We start from the raw sequence: 23,664 nt of genomic DNA on the forward strand, positions 1-23,664 counted from the left end.
AGGGGGAAATGAAAGAATTCAAACCCAGGCAGTCTAGCCCAGAGTCTACATACTTAACTGTCTACAAGGTCCCCTGGAGAACTTTGACTAAAGCTGTCAAAATTTTCTGATATTCAAACTAAGTCTAACTCATCAACTCCCATGAAGAGTCCATAAATCTGTCTCAGTCCATGATGGTTTGACAAATTCATTGGACCCTATAAACCAGAGTCAGGGACTAGATTTTACATATTCTCCTCTGTGTGAACACAAGAGGGACAGATGTGTGTTTAAATGTTTAAGGATGGGGCAAACACCAGGAAAAACAGTGTTAGTATCATTCTGCCACACTACATCTAGCTACATTAAGTGCTTTGACTTAATAATGGTAACGGTTTTGCCATCGTGAAAGAAACACCAAACGCTAAAGCTAAACTCAAGTCTAAACTCTGTGCTAGAACAAGATATCAGCTGTCAAAAATAGTCTCCATATTTTCAGAAAGTTCTCCAAAATCTGTCAGGAAGAACAGGATCAGGTCCACGAATGAGTTTGCCATTCATTTAGGCAGTACCAGAAAATGTACAGCCACAAATGGGACTGATATGATGAGTCACATAACAATGTTAAAGAGATTTAAAAAGAAGGAAGCAGTAATACTGGGATTGCTACATATTAAAAATTTGAACAAACATTTAGACATTGATTCCTAAAACCCTGACAATGGTTATGAGTGGATATATTCAAATAAGAAATATTATTTCTTATTTTTACTGTCACATATTCATAGAGTCAGTTAGTTACTATGGAATCACATGTGATGTCATAAATTTGACATTCTAAATGCAAACCTAGCCTAGATTGAGCAACAGAAGCAACAGGAAATGGAGCTGGGGAGAGGAAAACCTGCATAACAACACAAAGTTTCAGTAGTTAAAGAAATGAGTCAAACATCTCTGAAACAGAAAAAGAAGGTCAGTGAATTGAATGTCCTAGAATCTTTCCAAAGAGCTGAGGATATGTAGCTATCTATCCATCGTTTGCCTCTGGGAAAGCTCTGCAGCAATCAAATAACTTCAGATGATGAGCACATACAGAGAAAAAACAAGTAAAGGACATGAAGAGTGGAGAAAGGAGATTAAAGCATGTGGTCTAAGTCTCTCCAATAAGTCAGCACTTACTGAGCAAATGCTCACATGTTAGCAGTAAGAGGTGAAAACACAGTTGCTATCTTTGAAGAATGCACAGCCTAGTAGGAAAGAGAATACATAAACAAAGTATAATTTGGTGCTCAGTAGAAGTATGTACAAAAGACACAGGCAACACACAGGAATGTTTAACACTGGGAACTTTTCCCAGGTCATGCTGAGCTTGGTTTTAAAGAACACTGAAGGGAAATGGAGGTTATAAGGAAACAAGGGTGATACACAGGCAAATACAAATCAATTGGCATAGACAGAACGCAAGGATAAAGAGTAGAGTGGAGAGCTTGCAAGTTGGAGGTAGACAGGATGTATCATGAAATTTCTTGTCTCTCTTGCGAATGAAGAGTTACATGGAAGTGAAGCATTACGAGATTTATGGTTTATAAATATCAATCTAAATAAATGCGGTGGATAGATCTGGAAGTCTAAAGAATTTGAGGCCATGAAATCTGATCAAAAGTCTATATTCTAAGAATGTAGGCCCATAATAATCTGAGGCCCAAAACAAAGCAATAGCAATAGGAATAAAGAGGAACTAGATATAAAATATCTTCAGAGTTAAAAGTGACAGGATTTTATGGTGATGGTATGTGGGGGGGGGGGGGTTGATGAAAATATTTTAGGATTAGTTCTAGAACCCTACAGCTATGCCATTCTTTCCAGACAGGGACGAATCATTCAACTAAAATAGATGAGATGTTCCTGGGTGCAAAGGGCACAGAGCATAAAGAGATTAACGGGCTTTCCCTGAACACCTTGGTCTATGCTAGAAGTTGAGCTGCTTAAACAGATAAATAACACTAATCTTGATTGCATTATAGCTACTGAATTGGCAGGAAACAAAAGAACTACTGCCCCACTAAAATAGTATTCCCAGGAGTTCTGGCAGCTACAGCTCCAAATTTGACCCCTAGCCTGGGAAATTCCATATGCCGCAAGTGCAGCCCTAAAAAGCAAAATTAATTAATTAGTATTCCCTGCAATTAAAAATGAAAATATTTGAATAGATGTCCATGAAATAAATTATCTTCTTGCACATCCCTACATGGTCTTCCCGAATATTTTGTTAAAAAGAAACCTCTTTTCACTCTCGACACTATGAATAGTTAGATAACATAAACAGAAGGCATGCCTGTTGACTGACCTGTATAGGATTAAAGTCCTTGATTTTAAAAATTAAATTCTTATTGATGAGATTCAGGTTCACCGGGGGCTGGAGGGGGGGGGGGTGTACGACACCACCGGTTTATCTTAAGAAAACAAACAAGAGAAGTATCAATTCTACAAATGAAAAAGCTCCATAAGTAGCAATCCTCAGAGAAATGAAAAAATAATTGCTCTGTCTGAGCAATATCACACTTAAATCTAAGTCCTGCTGATCCCTGGGAAATTCTCCCATAGCATTTCCCATGTTACCATTGTTTAAATGATAAACACCTCAAATCTATACACTAACAAATTTCTATATTAAAATGCTGCCTATCTAGTTCTCTGATAACATGTTCTTTTTACCTGTGCTTCTCAGAACAAGGGGGGGAAAAACGTCTAAAATTAATATTTACATCAGCAAAGATACAGATTCTAGTTTTTATTTATCATTTTATTCCCCAAACACAAAGTTTCTAATACCCCTGAGATGAAAAGTTAATAAATGTTCTTTGTTTCCCCATTAAGAATGAGACTGGATCGAGGTACTCCAAAGACAGCCTAGAAGCAGACAAATCTAGAAAGGATTCTGAGAAATCAGGAGCTCGTCTAAGCACTCAGGTGAGCTGATCTGGTTATAGAGCTGGTGAGAGAATTAAAGAGCGTAAAATATAATTTAAAAAATATTGGGGAACAGGGGGATTTGAGGAGAAAAGACTGAGCTACTGAGATTTGTATTAAGGGATACCTAACATTCTCGGAGAGGTTAAGGAACAGTGAGGAGAAGCTGGTCCCTGCCTTCCTACGCAGCACACATCCCAAAGTTCATGTAGAGTATGCGGTATAGAACCTCTGCTCAGCCTCTGGGAGGAGACTGGTCTTTGTTCAAATCCGGGAGGGAAGGGGAGTCTGGCCATCACATTGACCATTTTCTGCACAATCTTTCAGATGAGGCGTGCAGTCATTCCGAATCACTCGCTGAGATGTTGCCCCATGCGGGGTCACTCGTCGTGTAGACGCTGCCTTTGTGCAGATGAGGGAAAAGTCCTTCTTGGCCCCTGCCGCACAATACGTATTTATATTCACATGTGCCTGTTGTGGGAGCAGGGCCAGCAGATCACCATGATCAGGGTGAGCAGAGATCCAACTACTGATTTTGGAGGGAGTCTCAGGCCGTCTGGGTGAGGGGAAGGATGTGGGGAATAGCGACTCTTGCACTTGCCTCTCCATGGTCTCCCCCAGCCTGTTCCTCCAGAAGGGAGTGCCAGGGGGCACTACTCCCTCTTCTGCAGCTGCCTGGGAGCCTGCTACAGCCTTGTTTAGGTACCAGCTGTCTTCACCTTTGTAGTCTGGTCAAAATATGTCCTTTCAGCATCTGCTAATAGGCTTATACTTAAGGGAAGAAGTGGGGGAAGGGAGGGAAAATGCTCAACTCTACTAAGTTCTGCATTAAAAAAAGAGTCACAGGTAGGAAACTATGAGATACCAGACTTGTTTCTTGGTTTTGGATGCTCTTCCGGGTGGATTCCCACTTTAATGCTCCTCATAGAAGTTGGGATTGTGCCAGAGCTAGAATGATACACAAAGGCCAGGGTTGAAGGGCAGGGACCTTCTCATTTATCACTGCTGTATTTAGCTTCGACATAGCTACTTTGTAAAAGTATGTGTAGAAGAAGTGTGTGGTGGGTGTTACACCCCTGGGTCTCTTCTCTCCTTAAAAGGGATCACAAGAATTAACGCTGCCGAAGACAGACTCTCGAGGTTACCTAGTGCGAAATCAGTGGTCTCGAACCTCACAGAGCCCATCCACCAGAGCTCCATCAGCAGATGAACCCAGAAGCAAGAACAACAGTCTTAAGGTAGAGATGGGGATGAAAGGGAGGAGTTTATTATATAATAATAATAATAATAAACATTTATTGCTGCTTTCTATGTGCCAGGCCCTGTTCTATGTACTTTCATATGTTTCAGCTAACTTTAGCCCTCACAACCACTCCCTCCTTAATCCCCAGAGTAAGAAAACTGAAACAGTAACTTGCCTAAGATTTCACATTAGTAATGCTCCTAGAGCTAGATTAAAACAATGGGTCTCTAGGTCTATAAACTGCACAGTGAATTATTAAACTCTATGGTTTCTCCTTCCCTCCTTGACACATTCAAAAACTATTCATTAAGTACCCAAGACTCAGAAGAGGGTGTGGAAAGGTCAACAAAGGATATACACTGTCCAAGAGTGTTAGGTTGTACGACACTTTGAGCTCTTAACTAGGCCTAGCCACGTAAGAAAATATTTATTGTGAGAATAAGTTTGTGGATGCAGAGAGTGTGACACAGGCTCAGGCGCTGGGAGAACATGTATTCCTACCAATCCACCTGTCTCTGGAAGGATTGACTCAATAATCTAACCAAGAACATTTGAAACAATCATAAAAACTGAACTGATACATAGATGCTTAATAATCTGCCATACACCTTAGCGAAGGAGTCTTTCTTTAGAAAGGATTCCTTCCTATTTGGGAAGATGGTTTTCTCCAGCTGAGCTCCGCTGGCACAGGAAGCTCTGAAGGCAATGGGGAGACACTTGATTTTCCAGCCTACCCACATTCCCAGAACTCACTGCATTAATCACAGGGCAAATGTGGAGACAGATACCCCAGAGGTCTTTGTAGAGCCTTCTGGGGGGAACTTGTAGTCTAGTTGCTCATTGAGTTAACTGGAGGTCGCAGATGGAAGCAGGGGCAAGCAATGCCCCTTAGTCAAGCCCTCTGTCCTACCTGGAGGTCTCTTAACTGTGCAGGTATATGGGAAGAAAGTGACAAAACTTTGCAAACTATATGCTAGCTACCTAAGGGCTAGGACTAAGAAAAGGCCCTCTACCCTATCTACTCCAAAAGAAAATAAACACCTGAGGGCAGCTGGGGGAAGATGAAAGCAGTCTGTCTCTGTGTCCATGTGAGGGAAATGTCTATTATTTGGAGCCCTCCTAAAAGGAGCTGAGATGAACCAGGCTCCATCCAAGGGCTAGGAAACAAACACAAAGGGATCGGCTCCTTGACTCCAGCTGGGCAGAGACGAGGACAGGGACCTTGGGCGAGCATCGAACTCAGAAGTTCATTTCTTGCTCCAGCCCCCCAATAGCTCCACGACCTCCCGGACTTCATCCACCTCCCCTAGCCATCAAGAGTCACCGAAGCGGCTGTCAGCGCAGCCCTCGCCACTAACCATGCCGCTGGACTCACGTCCTTCCACGCCCCCAGAGGTCCAGCTCCCGGCTGCGTCCAGGCACAACACCAAGATATATGAGCATTCAGACGCCTGGTCTCTCGGCATCGGGCGGGAAGCCCGAGAGTCTCGGGACACGCGTCGGGACACGCGAGAGTCTCGGGACACGCGTCGGGACACGCGTCGGGACACGCGGGAGTCTCGGGACTCCCGAGATTCCAGAGATACACACCAACGGGAATATCCGCGCACGCCCCCGACGGAATGGAAGTCCCATACCCAGCGCAAGATGCTCTACCCCTCTCACCTAGACCAGGACTGTTCGTCGAACATAGCCAGGAAGCGAGAGGAAGAGGAGGACGAGGAAGAGGCCTACTGGGCGTCCATGAGAACGCTGTATGAGAAGACACCAGGCTGCTCGCGCCCCCGACCGGTGAGCAAGGCCAGCCTCCCCTGGTACCCAGGTTGCTTCTCCGTGTAACCCTGAGGCCAAGCCTCTATCAGCTTCCCTCCTCCCTATGGTATAGATGCAGCCCTGTCTGCTTCTGCCCCCTAAACTTACCCCTCTACATGGCAGCCTCCAGGCCCCAGCCCTTGGCTGTCTCCAGCATCCCAGTCTTCCAAGCAGAGATCCAGCCGGTCTCTTCCCACCTTGTCCTGGGAGGAGCCCCATTCCTGATCCCTGTGGGTGTGTGTGTGACTGTCCTTCTGTTGGTGTCCCTCTCTGCAGCCCAAACCCAAGCATGCCATCACTATCGCTGTGTCGTCCCAGGCGCTCTTCAACATGGTGGACGGCAGGAAAATCTATGAGGAAGAGGGTCTGGAAAAGTACATGGAATATCAGCTTTGCAACGAGAATGTCGTCCTGACCCCAGGGCCTGCATTCCGCTTTGTCAAGGTACTCTGCGAGGCTGTCTTTTGCTCTCTAGGCCTCTGAAAAGCGGGGAAGGACCCATGCCAACCCCTGGGATCTCATCCAGCTTTCCTTCTAATTCCTAGTGAACCCTTGTCATTCTTGCCCTTTTCAAGTTGACCCCAGGTCAACTTATACTTTCACAGAGGCTTCCACATTGTTGAGGAAGGGACTGCAGCCCTAGATTTGGAATGCTGAGCTTTCCTAGGAGGAGTCCTAATCCTGAGTCCTGCAACAGAAACTTGCGTTTGCTCCAAAGGAGCAGTAACCAGAAGCAATAATGAATTTACTATTCCAAGTAGAAGAAATAGAACACTCCATTGAAATGAGATGAAATTTGCCTTAGCTGCTCTTGCCCCAAACACAGCATATTAAGAAAGTTAGGAAGTCCTTGGCACTTAGGAGCATGATTTCAATAGAGAATGTAAGGCTCTTGGAATTTACACTACCATGTGTAGGAGTTATAGCTCTGATCCCCCATATAACATACAAATACTACACAATAACATCACGACTAGGCAGAAACAAATGATACCTCCACTAGTCGCGACTGGGAAGTAGTTAGGGCACATAGGGGAAGTATGGGAAGAAACTGCAAACCTAATCTAAAGGCTCATGTTGAAAAAATATACAAATCCTCCCTTTGGCAGCACATCTACTCAAACTGGAGTAGTACAGAGACTATTAGCATGACTTCCGTGCAAGGATAACATGCAAATTCATGAAGCAGCTTTTCCTGCTTTTACTTCTCACAATAAAAAATAATCATCAGATGATCAAGAAAGGTAGATTTTATTAATTAAAAACAAAAGTAGACAAAGCATCAAAGGGTTAGCTGAATCCTTTCCAGCTACCCTACAAAAATAATTCTAGTAAATCAAATATTGTAACAATGTTCAACAAGCACTACCTCTCGGTAAATATGAACTGAGGTACTATGTATGAGAGGCTGAAAATACAGAAATGAATGGCATAAGCCTGCCTTAAAGGAGCCGCAATCTCTCAGTGAAGTCTTCAGAGCTTAAATTAGACTCCTACGAGATCCCTTCTCTCCAGACTTCCCACCGCCAACCCTGCCTGGCCCTCTTTACACACACTCGTGTTTGTAACCTTCAGGCGCTGCAGCATGTCAATGCTAGACTCCGTGAGCTGTATCCTGACGAACAGGACTTATTTGATATTGTACTGATGACTAATAACCATGCCCAAGTGGGAGTGCGGCTTATAAACAGCGTCAATCACTACGGTAAGTAAAATAAATACCATGTGGAAGAACAGCTCGCTGCTCTGGAAGAGAGTAGCCATGTTATTTTGCTAACTGTGGCCTAACTAATGCAGTGTCTTTGATACTGACACCCCCTTCTGCGTGAGGAATGTTTATTTGCCTATGTCAGAACAAGAGAGGCCATGTTCATTTTTAACTTCAGCACAGAGTTGGGCCCAAAGCTCTGGACTTAACTTGTCAAGTGTGAATTTCAAAGTCTTAATCCCAGGTCCTGCAATGTATTTCTCTGTTTTATGTTTTTCACTTCTGAACTTGACTTTAAGGAGCCGTCAACCCAGAAGCTTTCCCCGTACGATCAAACTTCGTGCTCACTGCAGACACATGTTAAAGGTTTAAAGGTTTTTACCTTTCCTTTCCACTCTTTAACATCTGACTCTCCCCACATATAGAATTCACACTCACAGCAGCAAAACCATCTTTATTTCTTTATAGGAAAAAACTGATCGACTCTAGGCTCTTCATAGCATTTCCACCAGCGTGCTATAGACTTTAAGGGGAGGCCCCCATTTTTCTTGGATGAAATTACCTGACTTCTTATGTGGGGAACTTTAGCTTTTTTTCTAAGTGACATATCCAGTTTTATGGCTATGTCATGTCAAAATAAGATTTAAATTGAGCATATGTAATTTCTCGACTTAAATTGGGAATATTTATCAATAACACATATTAAAAGTTATGAGTTTTACATTATCTTAATGACAAGGCTGATGTCTTACTGATATGTAGTTGAAAATATGTTTGCTTTTCAAAAATACAGTCTTCATAGTATTATGCTATGAAAAGAGAGAAAGTATATCAAATGTTTAGCACAGATGAATGGCACAGCCACTCAATAAAGGACAACTACTATTTTTTAAAAACACAGCCTTATTTGATGTAGTAGGTGATTTGGGTCTATCTAGCCACACTGGGCCCATTGAGGGTAGTAGCATAAAGAATTACAGTTATTTACCTATTAAGTCTGTTAATGAACAGATTAAGGCCAATCTTGTACAGCCCTGCTCATGGAATAGCAACTTTTTACCTGGAAGAGTTAGTTACTTCCCTTGTCTAGGTGCTAAAGGCAATTTGTATCTCTCTTTGCTATGGTCTTTGTCATATTATAATTATCAGTTTACATGCCAGGCTCCTCAGTGAACTGTGATCTCCTTGAGAAGAGGGACGATGTTTTAATCATTTCTGAAGTTCTCAGTACCCACCAAATAATTTCTGATTCTTAAATTAATATTATTTAAGGATTTGTGCCACTTATGCCCCATGCTGCTTTATGTGAAAAAAGCAAGAGTATTTTGTCCATACCACAGCAAACACTTCCACTTCAACTGTTGATAGATCCTATCCACTCTCTTGGTCCACACAGATGATAAATAACTGACTAGACTCAAAATTCTGCTTTACATCATCTGCAGCTGCCCAGTTTATCACTTTATCCAAAACTACTTTGAATGGGTACATGATATCTCATATGCATAATGTTATACTTTAGCTATTCTCACATCACTGAACCATGTTCTGCTCTTATAAATAATCCTGTACTGAGACCTTTCTACATAAATCTTTATCAGAGTTTCAGATTATTCCCTTAAGATAAACTCCTTAAAAAAGGAATCCTGGAGTCCCCGTTGTGGCTCAGCAGTAACAAACCCAACTAGTATCCATGAGGACTTGGGTTTAATCCCTGGCCCTCCTCAGTGGGTTAAGGATCTGGCATTGCCATGAGCTGCAGTGTAGGTCGCAGACACGGCTTGGATCTGGCAGCTGTGGCTGTGGTATAGGTCAGCAGCAGCAGCTCCAATTCAACCCCTACCCTGGGAACTTCCAAATGCCGTAGGCGCAGCTCCAAACAGACCAAAAAAAAAAAAAAGAAAGAATCCTAGGTCAAAAGGTATAAATAGGCCTCTTAAAAGCTATTGATACATTTATCAGTAAATATAAAATCACTCTGTAGATGGCTTATACCAATTTATACTTTCATCCATGATGTATGTGAGTGCCTATTTTACAAACCTCTCACCAATATCAAGGTTTTTTAATTGTTATTGATATGAAAGTCATTTAATGGAATATTGATGTTCAGCCTGCTAATTACATTGAAAATTTCAAGTCAAGAGAGACAATTTCAAACCTATTGTTGTTGTTTTTGGGAAATAGTTTAAGTCCTATCACTACTTGCTATTAGTAGTGTATTGTTACTAAAGATACTAGAGAAATATAGAAATGATACTTAAAAATAGAGCCACATCTTAAATGTCCCTATCAACAAGTCACGACTGTAGATAAAGGAAAAGTACTCTGCTCTAGTCTAGACAAGACTCAGTATGAACCAGTGGGCTTAGACAAGTCTTTATGTCTCAATTTCCTCTTCTGTAATGAAGCTAATAATACCTGACATAACTGTTTTGAGAGTAAACTGACATAGCTTATCTGGATATACTTTATAAACTATCATGCACCAAACAAATCCACTACTATACAAAAGAGCTCAGACATTTCAATGTTGATGCCACAAAGATAATTCTAAAACCTCAACATGCACTCAGTTATTCCTTAGGTAATTTTCTTTTGCATTTCCAGTAAGTATATTGTCTTTGGTCTCTGACATAAACAAGTCTTTCTTACCCCATAATAGGCTTACTAATTGACCGCTTCTGTCTCACTGGTGGAAAAAGCCCCGTTGGCTACTTGAAGGCATATCTTACCAACTTGTATCTTTCTGCGGATTCTGACAAAGTACAAGAAGCAATACAAGAAGGTATTAGTTTGGCTTTCTCTCTTCAATTAATAAAGAGGTCTTCACTAGCTTTTCCTTCCATTTGACCTCACGTATGATTATGTGGCTTATGTTCTTGCTGGATCTTCCGCTAAGGTGTTTCCACAAGTGGCAGCCCCTGAGTTTGTTTTTTAGAGCTTTGACCTTCCTGGAGGTGGACGTCTTGAGTTGCTGTCCTACAACTCATTTTATACTTTCACCTCTTACAGAAAGTACAGAAATTATAGAAAGGCAATACAGAGTCAATTGTTTTGAGATAGGTGGTTGTAAAGAGGAGTCATCAAATAATAGCCCGAGAAGAAAATCCAAGTCTGGGAGGACTTTCATTTGTTCGTACACACTAAAACTGAGAAAAGTATTAATTAATCCCAATTGTCTGCCAGGGATCGCCTCTGCAACAATGTTTGATGGAGCCAAAGATATGACTTACTGTGACACACAGCTCCGTGTGGCCTTTGATGGGGATGCTTGCCTCTTCTCGGACGAGTCTGACCATGTTACCAAGGAGCATGTGTTTCAACATGAAACACTATTCGAGAATAAGCCTCTTGCTCAGGTGGGTTCATTGAGCTCTAGATAATTTTGATCTACTTATTTTCCAACATATAGATATAAATATTTCCTCAATGTGATGATTTTAAAAGTTTTTAGGCAGACCATGCCTCAGTTCTTATGCTTTGTAGCTTCCTCCCTGTCTTTCGTGAACTCATTTTAAAACATCTGCTGCCAACTTTATTTTTAAATTTTAGCATTCTTTTATGTATCCTTTTGGGAATGTCTCTATGATCTTCTCACGATAATGAATTCACTTCCTCCAAATTATGAGTAATAGAAGTTAAAGGGCTTATCATTTCTACATAATAGTTCTCAAAATAGGAAGGCCATTTCCAATAGGTTAGTAAACATTTTTTTAGCCTCTCTGTTTATAACCTCGAACTCAATAAAAGCATTACTTAATTGTGAAAATCTGAAAAACTCAGCTCAAGCTCAAATAATAAACCTCAAAAAGTTCAAACTATGAACTAATCAAACTGAAACTGAAAATGTAGGTTTTTGGGAATCAATCCATGAACCAAAGTGTTAAAGTCATGATTTTAAATGAATAAAACCTACAACTTCTGGACCAAAGGAGATTTGAAACATCAAAATATTCTCCAAAATGAATCTGAAATAATGGATCATTGAGTTTTAATCTATGAATTTTAACAAGGCCTTTTTAAAATTAGCCTTTTTTTGCTCAGCTCTTCTTGAACTTAAGGTAAACTTAAACATTAGTAGTTTTATTATATTTATAAAAGTATGAAGAGACTAATTGAAAGCTGAAAGTTTTACTAACTCACTTCACATTACAGCAAGTTATATTTTAATTCTATATGTGTGTTTGTGTGTATGTATGTGTGTGTAACTTCATAGTCCCTTCCTAAATACCTTCTTTAGAAGTCTTGAACTCAGGTCAAGAAATTGTTCAGGGAGTTCCCGTCGTGGCTCAGTGGAAATAAATCTGACCAGTATCCATGATGACTCAGGTTTGATCCCTGGCCTCGCTCAAGTTATGTTAAGGATCTGGCAATGCCATGAGCTGTGGTGTAGGTCGCAGACGTGGCTCGGATCTGGCATTGCTGTGACTGTGGTGTAGGACAGCGGCTACAGTTCCAATTCGACCCCTAGCCTGGACGCCTCTGTATGCTACCAGTGCAGCCCTAAAAAGACAAAAAAAAAAAAGTTGTTCAGGGCTAACAAGATTTGCTGTTGAGAAGAAAACCCTTTGCTATAGTTTATATAAGTCTACTTTGCTGAAACTCAGAGCCCACTGTGTATTAGCATTTAAGTATTATTAACATAAACATATATAAGATTTCTATAAAAAAAAAAACTCGAAAAGACTTCAAAAAGAATTATTTCAAGATAATTTTAAAATACCATTTTTTTAATCTCAAGGAAATGACCACATTTCTTTTGGATTTTTCACTTACAGTTTTTTTTGCCATATTTTCAATCATTTTTCTCATTAAACAGTTGAAATTTTGAAACTCCACCCTTGTTACGGCAGGAATACCCAATGCATTTTTATTAAGCATACTTCTTTTCAGTATGTGGTGCTTCCGGCAGTAGATAAATATGCTATTTTTCACAAAGAAAGGGTAGCTCTTCTATTAAGACCAGATTTTGCCCGATGCACTCAAATGATGAGAAGGAAGTTATGAGGTATGATTCCTACCCAAAGCTTTCAACTATGTTGGTTATGGGGCTTGTGTTTGGTCTTGACAATGTCCCAGGGTCTCAAATGGAGGATATCTGATAGTCACCAACAAATGGGACAGCTGGGGAAGATTAATTTAGCCACTCTCATTGTAGCTTATACGTCTCCAATGTGGTATCATGACTAGCAGTGGATGTCGCCTGGTTTTATCTCAATCTCATCTCACCACGCTGTAATAGTAATCTCCGTGTGTGTGTGTGTGTGTGTGTTAATCAGAATTGTTGAGGTGTGTTCTACATATAGTATAATTCATCATTTTTAGTGCATGGTTCTAAGAGTTTTGACAAACACATATGCACAGTCTTAAAACCATATCAAACTCATAACACTCAACATTCTCACAAAATCCCCTTCTGCCTCTTTGCATTTATCCTAGGCCTCTATCTCTAGGATCTCTCAACCACTGATCTGATTTCTGTCCCTATAGTTTGCCTTTTCCAGATGTCATATAAAGGGACCCCCACAGGATGCACTCCTTTGAATTAGACTTCTTTTCCTTAGAGTGATGCATTTGAGATTCATCCATGTCATTCCATGCATCAGTAGTGCATTCCTTTTCACTGCTGAGTAGTAGTCTGTGGATGGACCACAGTTTTTTATAATCCATTTATCTACTGGAGGATATTTAGGTCATTTCTACTTTGGGGCATTTATAAATAAAGCTACTTTAAACATCTGCATACAGGGTTCTGTGTAAACATAAAATCTCATTTCTCATGTATAAATATGTAGGAGTAGGATTTCTAGGTCAAAGGTGGAATATATGGCTTAACTTTATTAAGATACTACAATCTGTTTCCCAGACTGACTGAACCACTTTGCACTTCCAACAGCACTGTATAAGTTTCTTTTTTTGTTTGTTTTTTGTTTTTTGTTTTTTGTTTTTTTGCTCTGCATCCTTACCAGGATTTGGTAATATAAGCTGATTTTCATTTTTTTTTTTTCCAACTGTTCTGGTGGTTATATAATAGTCTCTTACTGTTGTTTTAACTTGTATTACCCTAATGACAAAAGATATTGAGCATTTTATCAAGTGCTTATTTTCCATCATATGTATTATTTGGCAGAAATATATGTTCAAATTTCTTGCTCATTTGAATTGAATTTTTTAATTTTATCTTGATATTTGAGAATTCTTTATATATATTCTGGATATGTCCTTTATCACATACGTGTTTTAAAAATATTTTCTCTCAGTCTGTGATTGTATTTTCATTCTATTAATATCTTTCAGTGTCCTTCAATGAGCAGAAACTTAGTTTTAAAGAAATTCAATTTATCTATTTGTCCTTTCATCAATTGTGCTTTATATTTATACGTCGTATCTAGGAAATCTTTGCCTAACCCAAGGTCACAAAAATTTCCTCCTCTGTTTCTGTACAGAGCTTTTTTTTAACAATTTTATAGGATTTTTTTTAGAATTATTACTTATTTGATTCTTGTATTTTTACAAAGTATTGAGTAGGTTAATTTTTATTTACTTGTGGATATATATTAATTGTTCCAGCACTATTTATGGAAGAGACTGGCTTTCTGTTCCTTTAAAATAGGTATCTATCTTTTACCAATATCACACTGTCTTCATTATCATAGTTTTATAATAAGTCTTGAAATCTGGTGGCAGGAGTCTTCCAAATTTCTTATCATTCAAAATCTTTTGATATTTTGATTCCTTTGCATGTGCATATAAATTTAAGAAATAGTTTGTCTATTTCCGGGAAGAAATCCTGATAGAATTTCTATTCTGATTATGTTGAATTTAATAGTTTAATCTTGGGAGAATATCTTTTTTTTTTTTACTTTTAGGGCCGCACTGGCGGCACACGGAGGTTCCCAGGCTAGGAGTCGAATCGGAGCTGCAGCTGCCAGCCCACGCCACAGTCACAGCAACGTGGGACCGGAGCCGCATGTGCAGCCTACACCACAGCCTACTGCAATGCCAGATCCCCAACCCACTTAGAGAGGCCAGGGATCAAACCCGTGCCCTCACGGACGCCAATTGGGTTCGTCAACCACTAAGCCACAACAGGAACTCCAAAATAGATATCTTAACAATATCAAGCATCTCATAAGTGGATAGTATGTATCCATTTATTTAGGTCATATTTGATTGTTTTCATCAGTGTTTTGTATACATACATTCAGCATACAGATATTAAACATATTTTGTTAGCTTTATATCTAGGTATTTAATGTTTTTTTATGCTGTGGTAAATGATACTTTAAAATTTTTTGATTTCCAGTTTGTTTATTGCAAATATAAAGAACCACACTTTATTTTTTTATATTGACTTTGTATCCTTCGACTCTGTTAAAATCACTTGTTAGAGTAAAATTTTTTTAGATTATTTGAGATTATCTACATAGATAATGTGGACTGCGAATAAAAACATTTTCTTTCCATTCTGTATGTCCTTTATTTATCTTTCTTGCTTTATTACCCTTGCTAGTACACTCAGTACAATGCTCAACAGCATTATGAAAGCAGACATCTTTGCCTTATTCACTGATCTTAGAGGGGGAGATCATTCAATATTTCGCTTTTAAGTATATTATCTTCAGGTTTTATTTTCAAGATGCCCTTTGTCAGGTTAAGGAAGTTGTCTTCTATTCTGACATTGTTTTAGTTTTACAATAAATCCATTGTGTCATGTGTCTTTTCTGCATCTATTGAGGAAATCAAGGGGCTTATCTAATCTGTTGATATGTCAATTATGATGATGAATTGTATTGCTGATATAAATTTAACTTGGTGATATTATATTATCCTTTTATACACTACTGGATCCAATTAGTTAAAATTTACCTTGGAAAAATTTTGTTTTGCCTTTATGTTCTTGAGTATTCTTTTCTTATAATATCTTATAGAGTGATACTGACCTCATAAAAGGAGGTGGGAAGTGCTTTCTCCCTTTTTTTTCTAGAAGACTTTGTGTAGAACTGGTATTATTTCTTTTTTAAATACATGGTAGACTTCTCCAGGGAAGCCATCTGGGCTTGGACTTTTCTATGTAGGAATGCTTTTAACTAAGAATTCTTTTTTTTTTTTTTTTTTTTTTTTTTGTCTTTTTGCCTTTTCTAGGGCCGCTTCCGCAGCATATGGAGGTTCCCAGGCTAGGGGTCCAATCGGAGCTGTAGCCGCCAGCCTACCCCAGAGCCACGGCAACGCAGGGATCCGAGCCGCGTCTGCAACCTGCACCACAGCTCACGGCAATGCCGGGTCCTTAACCCACTGAGCAAGGCCAGGGTTCAAACCCGCAACCTCATGGTTCCTACTCGGATTCGTTAACCACTGAGCCACAACAGGAACTCCCACTTATCTTTTTAATAACTAGTTCTTGAGTTTCTAAAGGTGGAAGTAAAGACCAGTGACTTGAGACATATTTTCTATAATGATCATTAATACTTATAGAATTTCCTCTTAATGCTACTGTAATTGCATTCCACAAATTTTGATAGGTAGTTTCTACTGTTTATTCAGTTAAAAGTATTTCTTAATTTCCCATGAATTTATCTTTTAATTATGGGTTGATTATTAAGTGGATTACTTTTTGTCAGATATTTGGAATTTTTCCAGATATTTTCCTGTTGTTAATTTTTTTTTTTTTTTTTTTTTTTTGTCTTTTTGCTATTTCTTGGGCCGCTCCCATGGCATATGGAGGTTCCCAGGCTAGGGGTCCAATCGGAGCTGTAGCCACCGGCCTACGCCAGAGCCACAGCAACGCGGGATCCAAGCCGCGTCTGCAACCTACACCACAGCTCACGGCAACGCCGGATCGTTAACCCACTGAGCAAGGCTAGGGTTCGAACCCGCAACCTCATGGTTCCTAGTCGGATTCGTTAACCACTGCGCCACGACAGGAACTCCCCTGTTGTTAATTCTAAGTAGAATTCTGTACGAGTCAGATAATATATTTTCTATAATTTCAACTATTTAAATTTGTTAAGGAGTGTTTTGTGCCCAGAGTATGGTTATCTTGGTGAATATTTCATTCTGCTTGAAAATAATATCTATTCTGCTGTTTGGGGGCTGAATTTTCAACAAGCGTCAGTTTGATTAAGATGATAGTATATTATTCAGGTCATATTGCTCAGTTGTTTAACATTGTCAGTGATTTTCTTTCTACTGCTATCCCACTATTGAGGAGGCAGCATTGAAGATTTCAAGTATAACTGAGGATTAATTTATGTCTCCATTTAATAATATAATTTCTGCTTCATGTATCTCTAATTTCTGTTGTTCAGAGCCCAAATGTTTAAGATTGTTATGTCTTCTTAGCAAATTAATCCCTTTTTCCTATTTATGTATTTACATATAAATTGTCTCCATATTTAAATTGGTTTTCTTGTACATATTACACAATTTCTGTTGTTTTTTATATAATCTGACAACCCCTATGTTTTAGTTACTACTGTTTCAATCATTTATATTTATGTGATTATTACTTTGGTTGAATTAAAATCTACCATCTTCCTACCTTTTCTATTCCATCTTTAGTTATCTCTGGTTTCTTTTTCCATTTCTTTCGATTTGCTTTTGAATTTACTGTATATATTGCATTTTTTAGGATTCCATTTTATCTCCACTATTGATTTATAACTCATTTTATATTTTTCAGTGGTTACCCTAGGATTTAAAATATATTACTTAAACAAAAAACTCACGATACCTTGCTACTGTGTTTTATTTGGGCAATCAGGTATCCTTTGACTAAGGTTAAGACAAAAACATCTTTCATATTGGTCTTCATTTTAACCAGCACCAGGAATCTTCATTTCTTTTTATAGCTCCAGGTTTTCTCCCAGGTATCTTATTCCTTTTGCCAGAGGACTGATATGTTGTTACCAAAAGCTCTTGGTTTTTCTTTACCTGAACAACTCTTTACTCTCTTTCATTTTCAAAAAAAATATATATTTTATTTTGATTGGCTATATCTTTCTGCATTTACCCTATTTTTCAGCACTTTAAAGATAGCCATCCATTGTCTTCTTACTTGATAAATAATTGTTTGAGAATCTTAGCTTTGGTGCTCTATATGTCATCTGTCTATTTTTCTCTCGCTGCCTTCAAGGCTTTCTATATTTATTTGTGCTTCAACTGAAGTTCACTGATTCTTACTTCAGCTGTATTGACTCTATTAAGGAACAGACCAAAAGCATTCTTCATTTCTGAACCATCATTTTTATTTCTAACACTTCCATTCAGCTTTTATCTTTTCCATCTCTTTGTTCAAATTACTACTCTACCTGTGTATGCTATCCACCCCTTAATAAGTTGTTAAGATATTAATCATAGTTATTTTCAATTCCTTCTCTTATATTTATGACATCTAGGTCCTCACCAAGTTTTCTTCATTAATTACTTTCTCTTGAAAGCTGATTCCTCTTTTTATTTTTTATTATAGTCTCATAAATCTTTGATTAATTTCCCATCATAATATAGAAACTTATAGGTTTTAATAAAGAGTATTATTATTTATTTATTTATCTTGCTTTTTAAGGCTGCACCCATGGCATATGGAAGTTCAAAGGCTAGGGGTCAAAGTGGAGCTACAGCTGCCAGTCTACACCACAGCCACAGCAATGCCAGATCCAAGCTGCATCTGTGACTTATGTCATAGCTCATGGCAATGCTGGATCCTTAACTCACTGAATGGGATCAGGGATCAAACCCGCATCCTCATGGATACAGTTGGGTTTGTTTCTGCTGAGCCACAACAGGAACTCCCAGTAAGTAGTATTTTTTCTTTGTAATAGGCATGCCTCCTCTTCTGCTAGCACTTGGTATGTTTGACTGAATCAACCAAATTAGGAGTTTGACTGGATATTCATTTTTCTGCTACTACTGTTCCCTTCATTTCACCACAGGCTTCAAATTCCTCTGGTAGGGTGCTGGAGGGTTTTTCATTAATATTCCTCTTCTACTTTCAGTCCATGTCTCAGGGGTGGATGGTGTCCATGTTATTATCCTTCTCCCAACTGTTATTGTCTCTGCAAGCTAGGGTTGTGATGTGCCCTGGGAGTAAGAGTGTTTGAAGCCCTTGCAGCAGTTTAATACTTTTGTATTTTAGGAAATACGGGACAAGGTAAAGCTTTAATCTTTTCTCACAGTGCCAGCTACTCCTCCCCTCCACACCTGCACCACCAAGGACTATATTCTTTCACCTTCCACCCTGTCTGCAGTCCTTCTCATAAAAAACAAGTGAAGTCTGTATTTTTTAAACGTCTATAAAAAGAGCGTGCATTTCTTATGTCTGTGGTTTTCAGGGCTTCTCTGTTCTCTCATTAGACCATATTTAGCCTTAATCAGTTTGTTTTTAAAAATTACCTGAGCATTTCATGCCTGCTTCTATGAGGTCTGGTATGTCATATTTCAGTGCTCTGCCAAAGAGGTGCTGCTTCTTAAGTTCCATCTGTCCTTGAAGATAGCTTAGATTTTTCCTTAGCTTTTTTCCCTTAGACTTCATGTTAGTCAGTTGCTCTGTTACCTCAGTTCTCTCATGGGCTCAGGAAAATTTATGATATTTTAGATTCTTTGGCTTTTTCTTGTTGTAACAATAAGAGTAATAGTCTTTGCAGCTTTCTGAATCCTAGGCAGATTCCAAATGTTGTAATCATATACTCCTCGAAAAGGTATTTTCAAGTAAATTTCCCTCATGTTTACATATTTTTATGGATAAATTACATACTCATACAATTGCACAAATGTATAAATTATTAAACATACCCAAAAATAGAAGAATGAATGAATGATATGGGTACCTGGTTTGAATATGGTGACATAAACTGAGCTGACCCTATTTATTCTCTTCGGAAATTACGCAAAAGCATGAAGGAGAGCAGTGTTCCTTTGTGTTTCAGTACTAAGCTGTGAGCAGGGCAGTTTCTGTCAACAGGCACTATACCCCTTTGTAGCTGTTGCCAAAAAAAATATATATATATAGCTGTTGTCTGTTTATTTGTTTGTTTTTACCTATATGTATGCCTCTCACCTTTAGGAAATGAATGTTTAATGTTTTTTTTTTTTCTGATAATATGTAGCCTCAGAGAAAGCAACACCAAACAAATGATCACTTAGATAAGCTTCATTATCTATGTTTGTGGAAACATAACAGGCTGCATTATTCTATGTTTGTGGAAAAGAGTTGGTGCCTATGACAGCAGAGAAGAAGGGAGCTTTTGAATTGTGAAAACAAGTCTTGTTAAAATACTATCCTTGATCTTTTCCCAGAATCCCCCTGATTTTTCCAAGGAAAACCAATCTACTTCAATGATAAGCAATAAAAAGAGATCTGGACAGAACATACACAAAGATACTATGAGAAAAAGGCAGACACAGAAGAGCAAAATCCAATAACGGATGATGAATTCTCACTAGAATTAGTTGCCAAAGTATAGGTGAAAACTGTAACTAAAAATTTACCATAACTTGGAGTTCCTGTTGTGGCGCAGTGGTGAATGAATCCGACTAGCAACCATGAGGTTGCGGGTTTGGTCCCTGCCCTTGCTCAGTGGGTTAACAATCTGGCGTTGCCGTGAGCTGTGGTGTAGGTCACAGACGTGGCTCGGATCCCAAGTTGCTGTGGCTGTGGCGTAGGCTGGTGGCTACAGCTCCGATTAGACCCCTAGCCTAGGAATCTCCATATGCCGCAGGAGCAGCCCAAGAAATGGCAAAAAAAAAAAAAAAATTTACCATAACTTAAAAAAACTTAGTAAAAGGCAGGGTCATAAAGTAGCAATCCAAAAATCAGGGAGCGATGATAAAATGTTAATGGTAGAACTCTGGAAATGAGCAGAATAGAAAAATAATATTTTATAGAAAAAAATGACAAAAATAGATAACAGGTAAAGAAAATCCAGCATAGGCACAATTGGAAGAAAACACTGAAATTATGTTCCAGAGGGAAGAGGAGAGGGTTGTGTGTGGTAAATACAGAGATGCAATTTATATCAAAATATAAATCAAGAAAACATCCTGAATTATCAGAAGATTTTAGTATATATATTCAACTATTAAAGGTTAAAAATTAAAGGCTGCATTATTTGATTAATGAAAAATTATTTGACTTCAAAAATAAAGAAGTAATTCTTTAGGCAGACAACACATGCAAGTGGGGAAAAGAAAAATCAAGCTGTGCTGAGTCTTCTCCGCAACAGCACTCAGTAGCAAAACACAGTGAGTGGAGCCCTACTTATAAGATCATGTGGAGAAAAAACAGAAATTGCAGATTCTGTATATCAAAAGTTCATTCAAGCAAAAAGGAAACAGATCAACAGTTAAGAACATAGTATATTCCCAGAAGATTATTATTTCCATAAGATTTTCTGGAAAAACTAGTATAAGAAGACACATTTTGGCCAACATGCTGATGACTAGAAACACAAAGGCATAAATTGGCATAGAATATATTTAACCACAGAATTAAAACTAAAACAGTTGCAGTGATTAGGGTGACAGAAAAAAAAAAAAAAAGCACATGTTATGTGCCCTAACAATTTGGAAATTATATAACTATTAAAAACTGGAAAATGTGGAGGAAAAAATTATAAGGAAGGATAGATGTGCTGATCTCTTGGTTGTAATTATTGATCAAAGGATAAAATGTAAAGCTGAGAGACAGAAATATAAGAACCTTTAATAATGCAAATGCAAACATCCAGAAAGATGAAATAGCTAAAACTGAATGATTGAAGAAAAAGAGAGGATAAGAAAGAGGTGAAGAAGTACTCTAATTCCACTATTTTTCGTTGTAAAAATAATAGGTCCTGGATTTTAAAAAACAGAGGATTCAGTGAACTATAAAAAGTTACAAAGGTAACCAGTAGAAGGAAATAATACAAACTTCCCTAAATGTTAGAAGAAACACACATACACACATTTGCAAACAAAAAAAACGACACTCATTGGACAATCTTCTAAAACCTTTAAACGTGAAAATCAAATAAAAATTTTAGACCCATTATCACATATATTTGCAATACCAATAAATATAAATGGCCTAAAAGTCAACTTTTGTTTTAAAAACTAAGATGTCCAGATTGGATCACATAGCAAAATCCAATTCTATGTTTTATACTAGCAATACAGCTAAAATTAAGTGTTTAGAAAGGCTGAAGATAAAAGTTAAGTGTGAAAATAAAGTAATTGTAAACACAAGCAAGGTTGGATTCAAGCTTTGAACAAGATTAAAAAGTATGCTTTATAACATTCAAATGTGCAATTCACAAAAAGTAAATTAAAAGAGCAGTGTTTCTGGTGATGAACAGACCTTTAAAGTATCCCATCTTGCTATATGGATTTTTTGTTGCTCTGGTTCAACTTTTAACAGAGCTTCTTTCACTCTTAAAATATCTGTGTTTAGATGATAAATTATATGGTTATACTATGCTCATTCTAGCAACACAAGGATGGTTCCATATAAGGAAATACGATACATAAATGCAGTAAGTTTCAGCATTTTATCACTGGCCTCTACTTCATGTTTCATGCAGTATTTTACACTTTCATTAAGTTCCTATAAACAGCTGCATTTTTAGTGTTCACTTCCTTTGGTTCACGGGATCACAGCTATGACATATGTTCCTTTTACAGGGTCCCTTGAAAGGCTTTCTGGAAGATTTAGGCAGACTGCAGAAGAAGTTTTATGCCAAAGACGAACGGTTGCGATGCCCAATCAGGACCTACCTGGTTACAGCCAGGAGTGCAGCCAGTTCAGGCGCCCGTGTGCTGAAAACCCTTCGTCGCTGGGGTCTAGAGATAGACGAAGCTCTTTTCCTTGCTGGAGCTGCCAAAGGTCCCATCTTGGTGAAGATAAGGCCCCACATCTTCTTTGATGACCACATGTTCCAAATTGAAGGGGCACAGAAAGCTGGCACCATCACATCTCATGTACCTTATGGAATTAATCAAAAAGTGAACAATTAGGGGTGGGGAGGAAAAATAAAGCAGTGAGTCTGGTATTATGGAAGCCACTTCTTGTGGATCTCTAGGGTAATTAGGTATTTCAATAGATCAGACCTCAGAGTTTTGTTCATTTGGAAAGGTTTTCTCTTGAGTTTTTTAAAACATTTTGAACTCTCAAGTTACCCTCAAGCTACTTCCCTTGGAGCTGTCAGTGCTATTGACACGATTGCACCTACCTTTGTGTGTAAGTCATAATGATGACTCTTTAGGGTAAGTTTAGAATTTGAATGCTTGAAGGCTTAAAGGGCTGTGTCAGAAGCCTACTTAATTTTACAAATCATTGCTCATTTTGGATGTTGGTAGCTAGAACGAATCATTACCTGTCATCATTACAGAATAGTGGGTCTTCATAGGTGGAAAGAGTAAGGTTAGATACACTCAAAAACTGGAGCTTTTTAGTCTATTGCCTCTGTGAATAGTCTTTTAATCGATGCCAAAATGAAAATATAACCCCACTTGAATAAGTTCATTAATTTTGAAACTGCTCATTCAGAAATAAAACAGCTAATTATTCATACATGTTATTTTCATCCAAGAAGAGCACCTGACAGAACTTGCTGGAAGGGTTCTTTGAAGTTTATTTGGTGGCTTTATTGCCTTTGGACTACTTCATATTTGAAACTTTGGGCTTGGCAGGTAGGGCTAGTGTTTGTACGGAAGGGAAAAAAACTGGGCTACCACTTCAAAATATGAAATGAAGTGTGGTATCCTAGCCTTCATTGTTGTCATCCTGTTGTGATTTTTGCCTTGTTTTCAAAAAAAAAATTAATTGGTTAATCTACTACAATGTTAGGAACAGTGAACTCATTATTTTCACATGTTATTTTCTCAGTTTCTCATCAAACCAAACATTTTCAGTGTGATATTACCTTCTTTTTTTAATCAATGAAAAAAAAAGATTCAAAAAGATTACATAGCTTGT

General features: G+C 38.4%; 1 protein-coding gene, 1 long non-coding RNA gene and 1 other non-coding gene across 5 annotated transcripts in view; 2 read left to right on the top strand and 1 right to left on the bottom strand.

Annotated features, from left to right (window-relative positions):
* The window catches only part of LOC106509892 (uncharacterized), a 545,897-nt gene that overhangs the window by 520,715 nt on the left and 1,518 nt on the right, over window positions 1-23,664 (bottom strand). For both annotated transcript variants that reach the window (XR_002342970.2, XR_014842534.1), the window contains exon 2: window positions 22,464-22,671. This is a non-coding gene — a long non-coding RNA (uncharacterized LOC106509892). The remainder of the gene's footprint in view (window positions 1-22,463; window positions 22,672-23,664) is intronic.
* On the top strand, window positions 800-22,738 carry NT5C1B (5'-nucleotidase, cytosolic IB). Of its 2 annotated transcripts, XM_005655260.3 has the most exons (10): window positions 803-951; window positions 2,857-2,949; window positions 3,277-3,459; window positions 4,050-4,187; window positions 5,456-5,983; window positions 6,281-6,448; window positions 7,580-7,709; window positions 10,378-10,500; window positions 10,902-11,074; window positions 22,371-22,738. In XM_005655260.3, the coding sequence occupies exons 1-10, from the start codon at window positions 919-921 to the stop codon at window positions 22,701-22,703; spliced, it is 1,902 nt and encodes a 633-aa protein (XP_005655317.1). In that variant the 5' UTR covers window positions 803-918; the 3' UTR covers window positions 22,704-22,738. The 2 variants fall into 2 exon arrangements, with proteins under 2 accessions (XP_005655319.1, XP_005655317.1); XM_005655262.4 differs by lacking the exon at window positions 3,277-3,459 and having other exon boundaries at window positions 800-951.
* LOC146404942 (U6 spliceosomal RNA) lies at window positions 7,098-7,207 on the top strand. The gene has a single exon (XR_014842626.1). It is a non-coding gene; the product is annotated as a U6 spliceosomal RNA (small nuclear RNA).

This window comes from Sus scrofa, chromosome 3 (genome assembly GCF_054392235.1).
Source record: "Sus scrofa isolate SSC_HxYL_T2T_F1_AM1 chromosome 3, Sscrofa_HxYL_maternal_Yorkshire_Landrace_v2.0, whole genome shotgun sequence".
In the NCBI taxonomy this organism is placed as follows: domain Eukaryota; kingdom Metazoa; phylum Chordata; class Mammalia; order Artiodactyla; family Suidae; genus Sus; species Sus scrofa.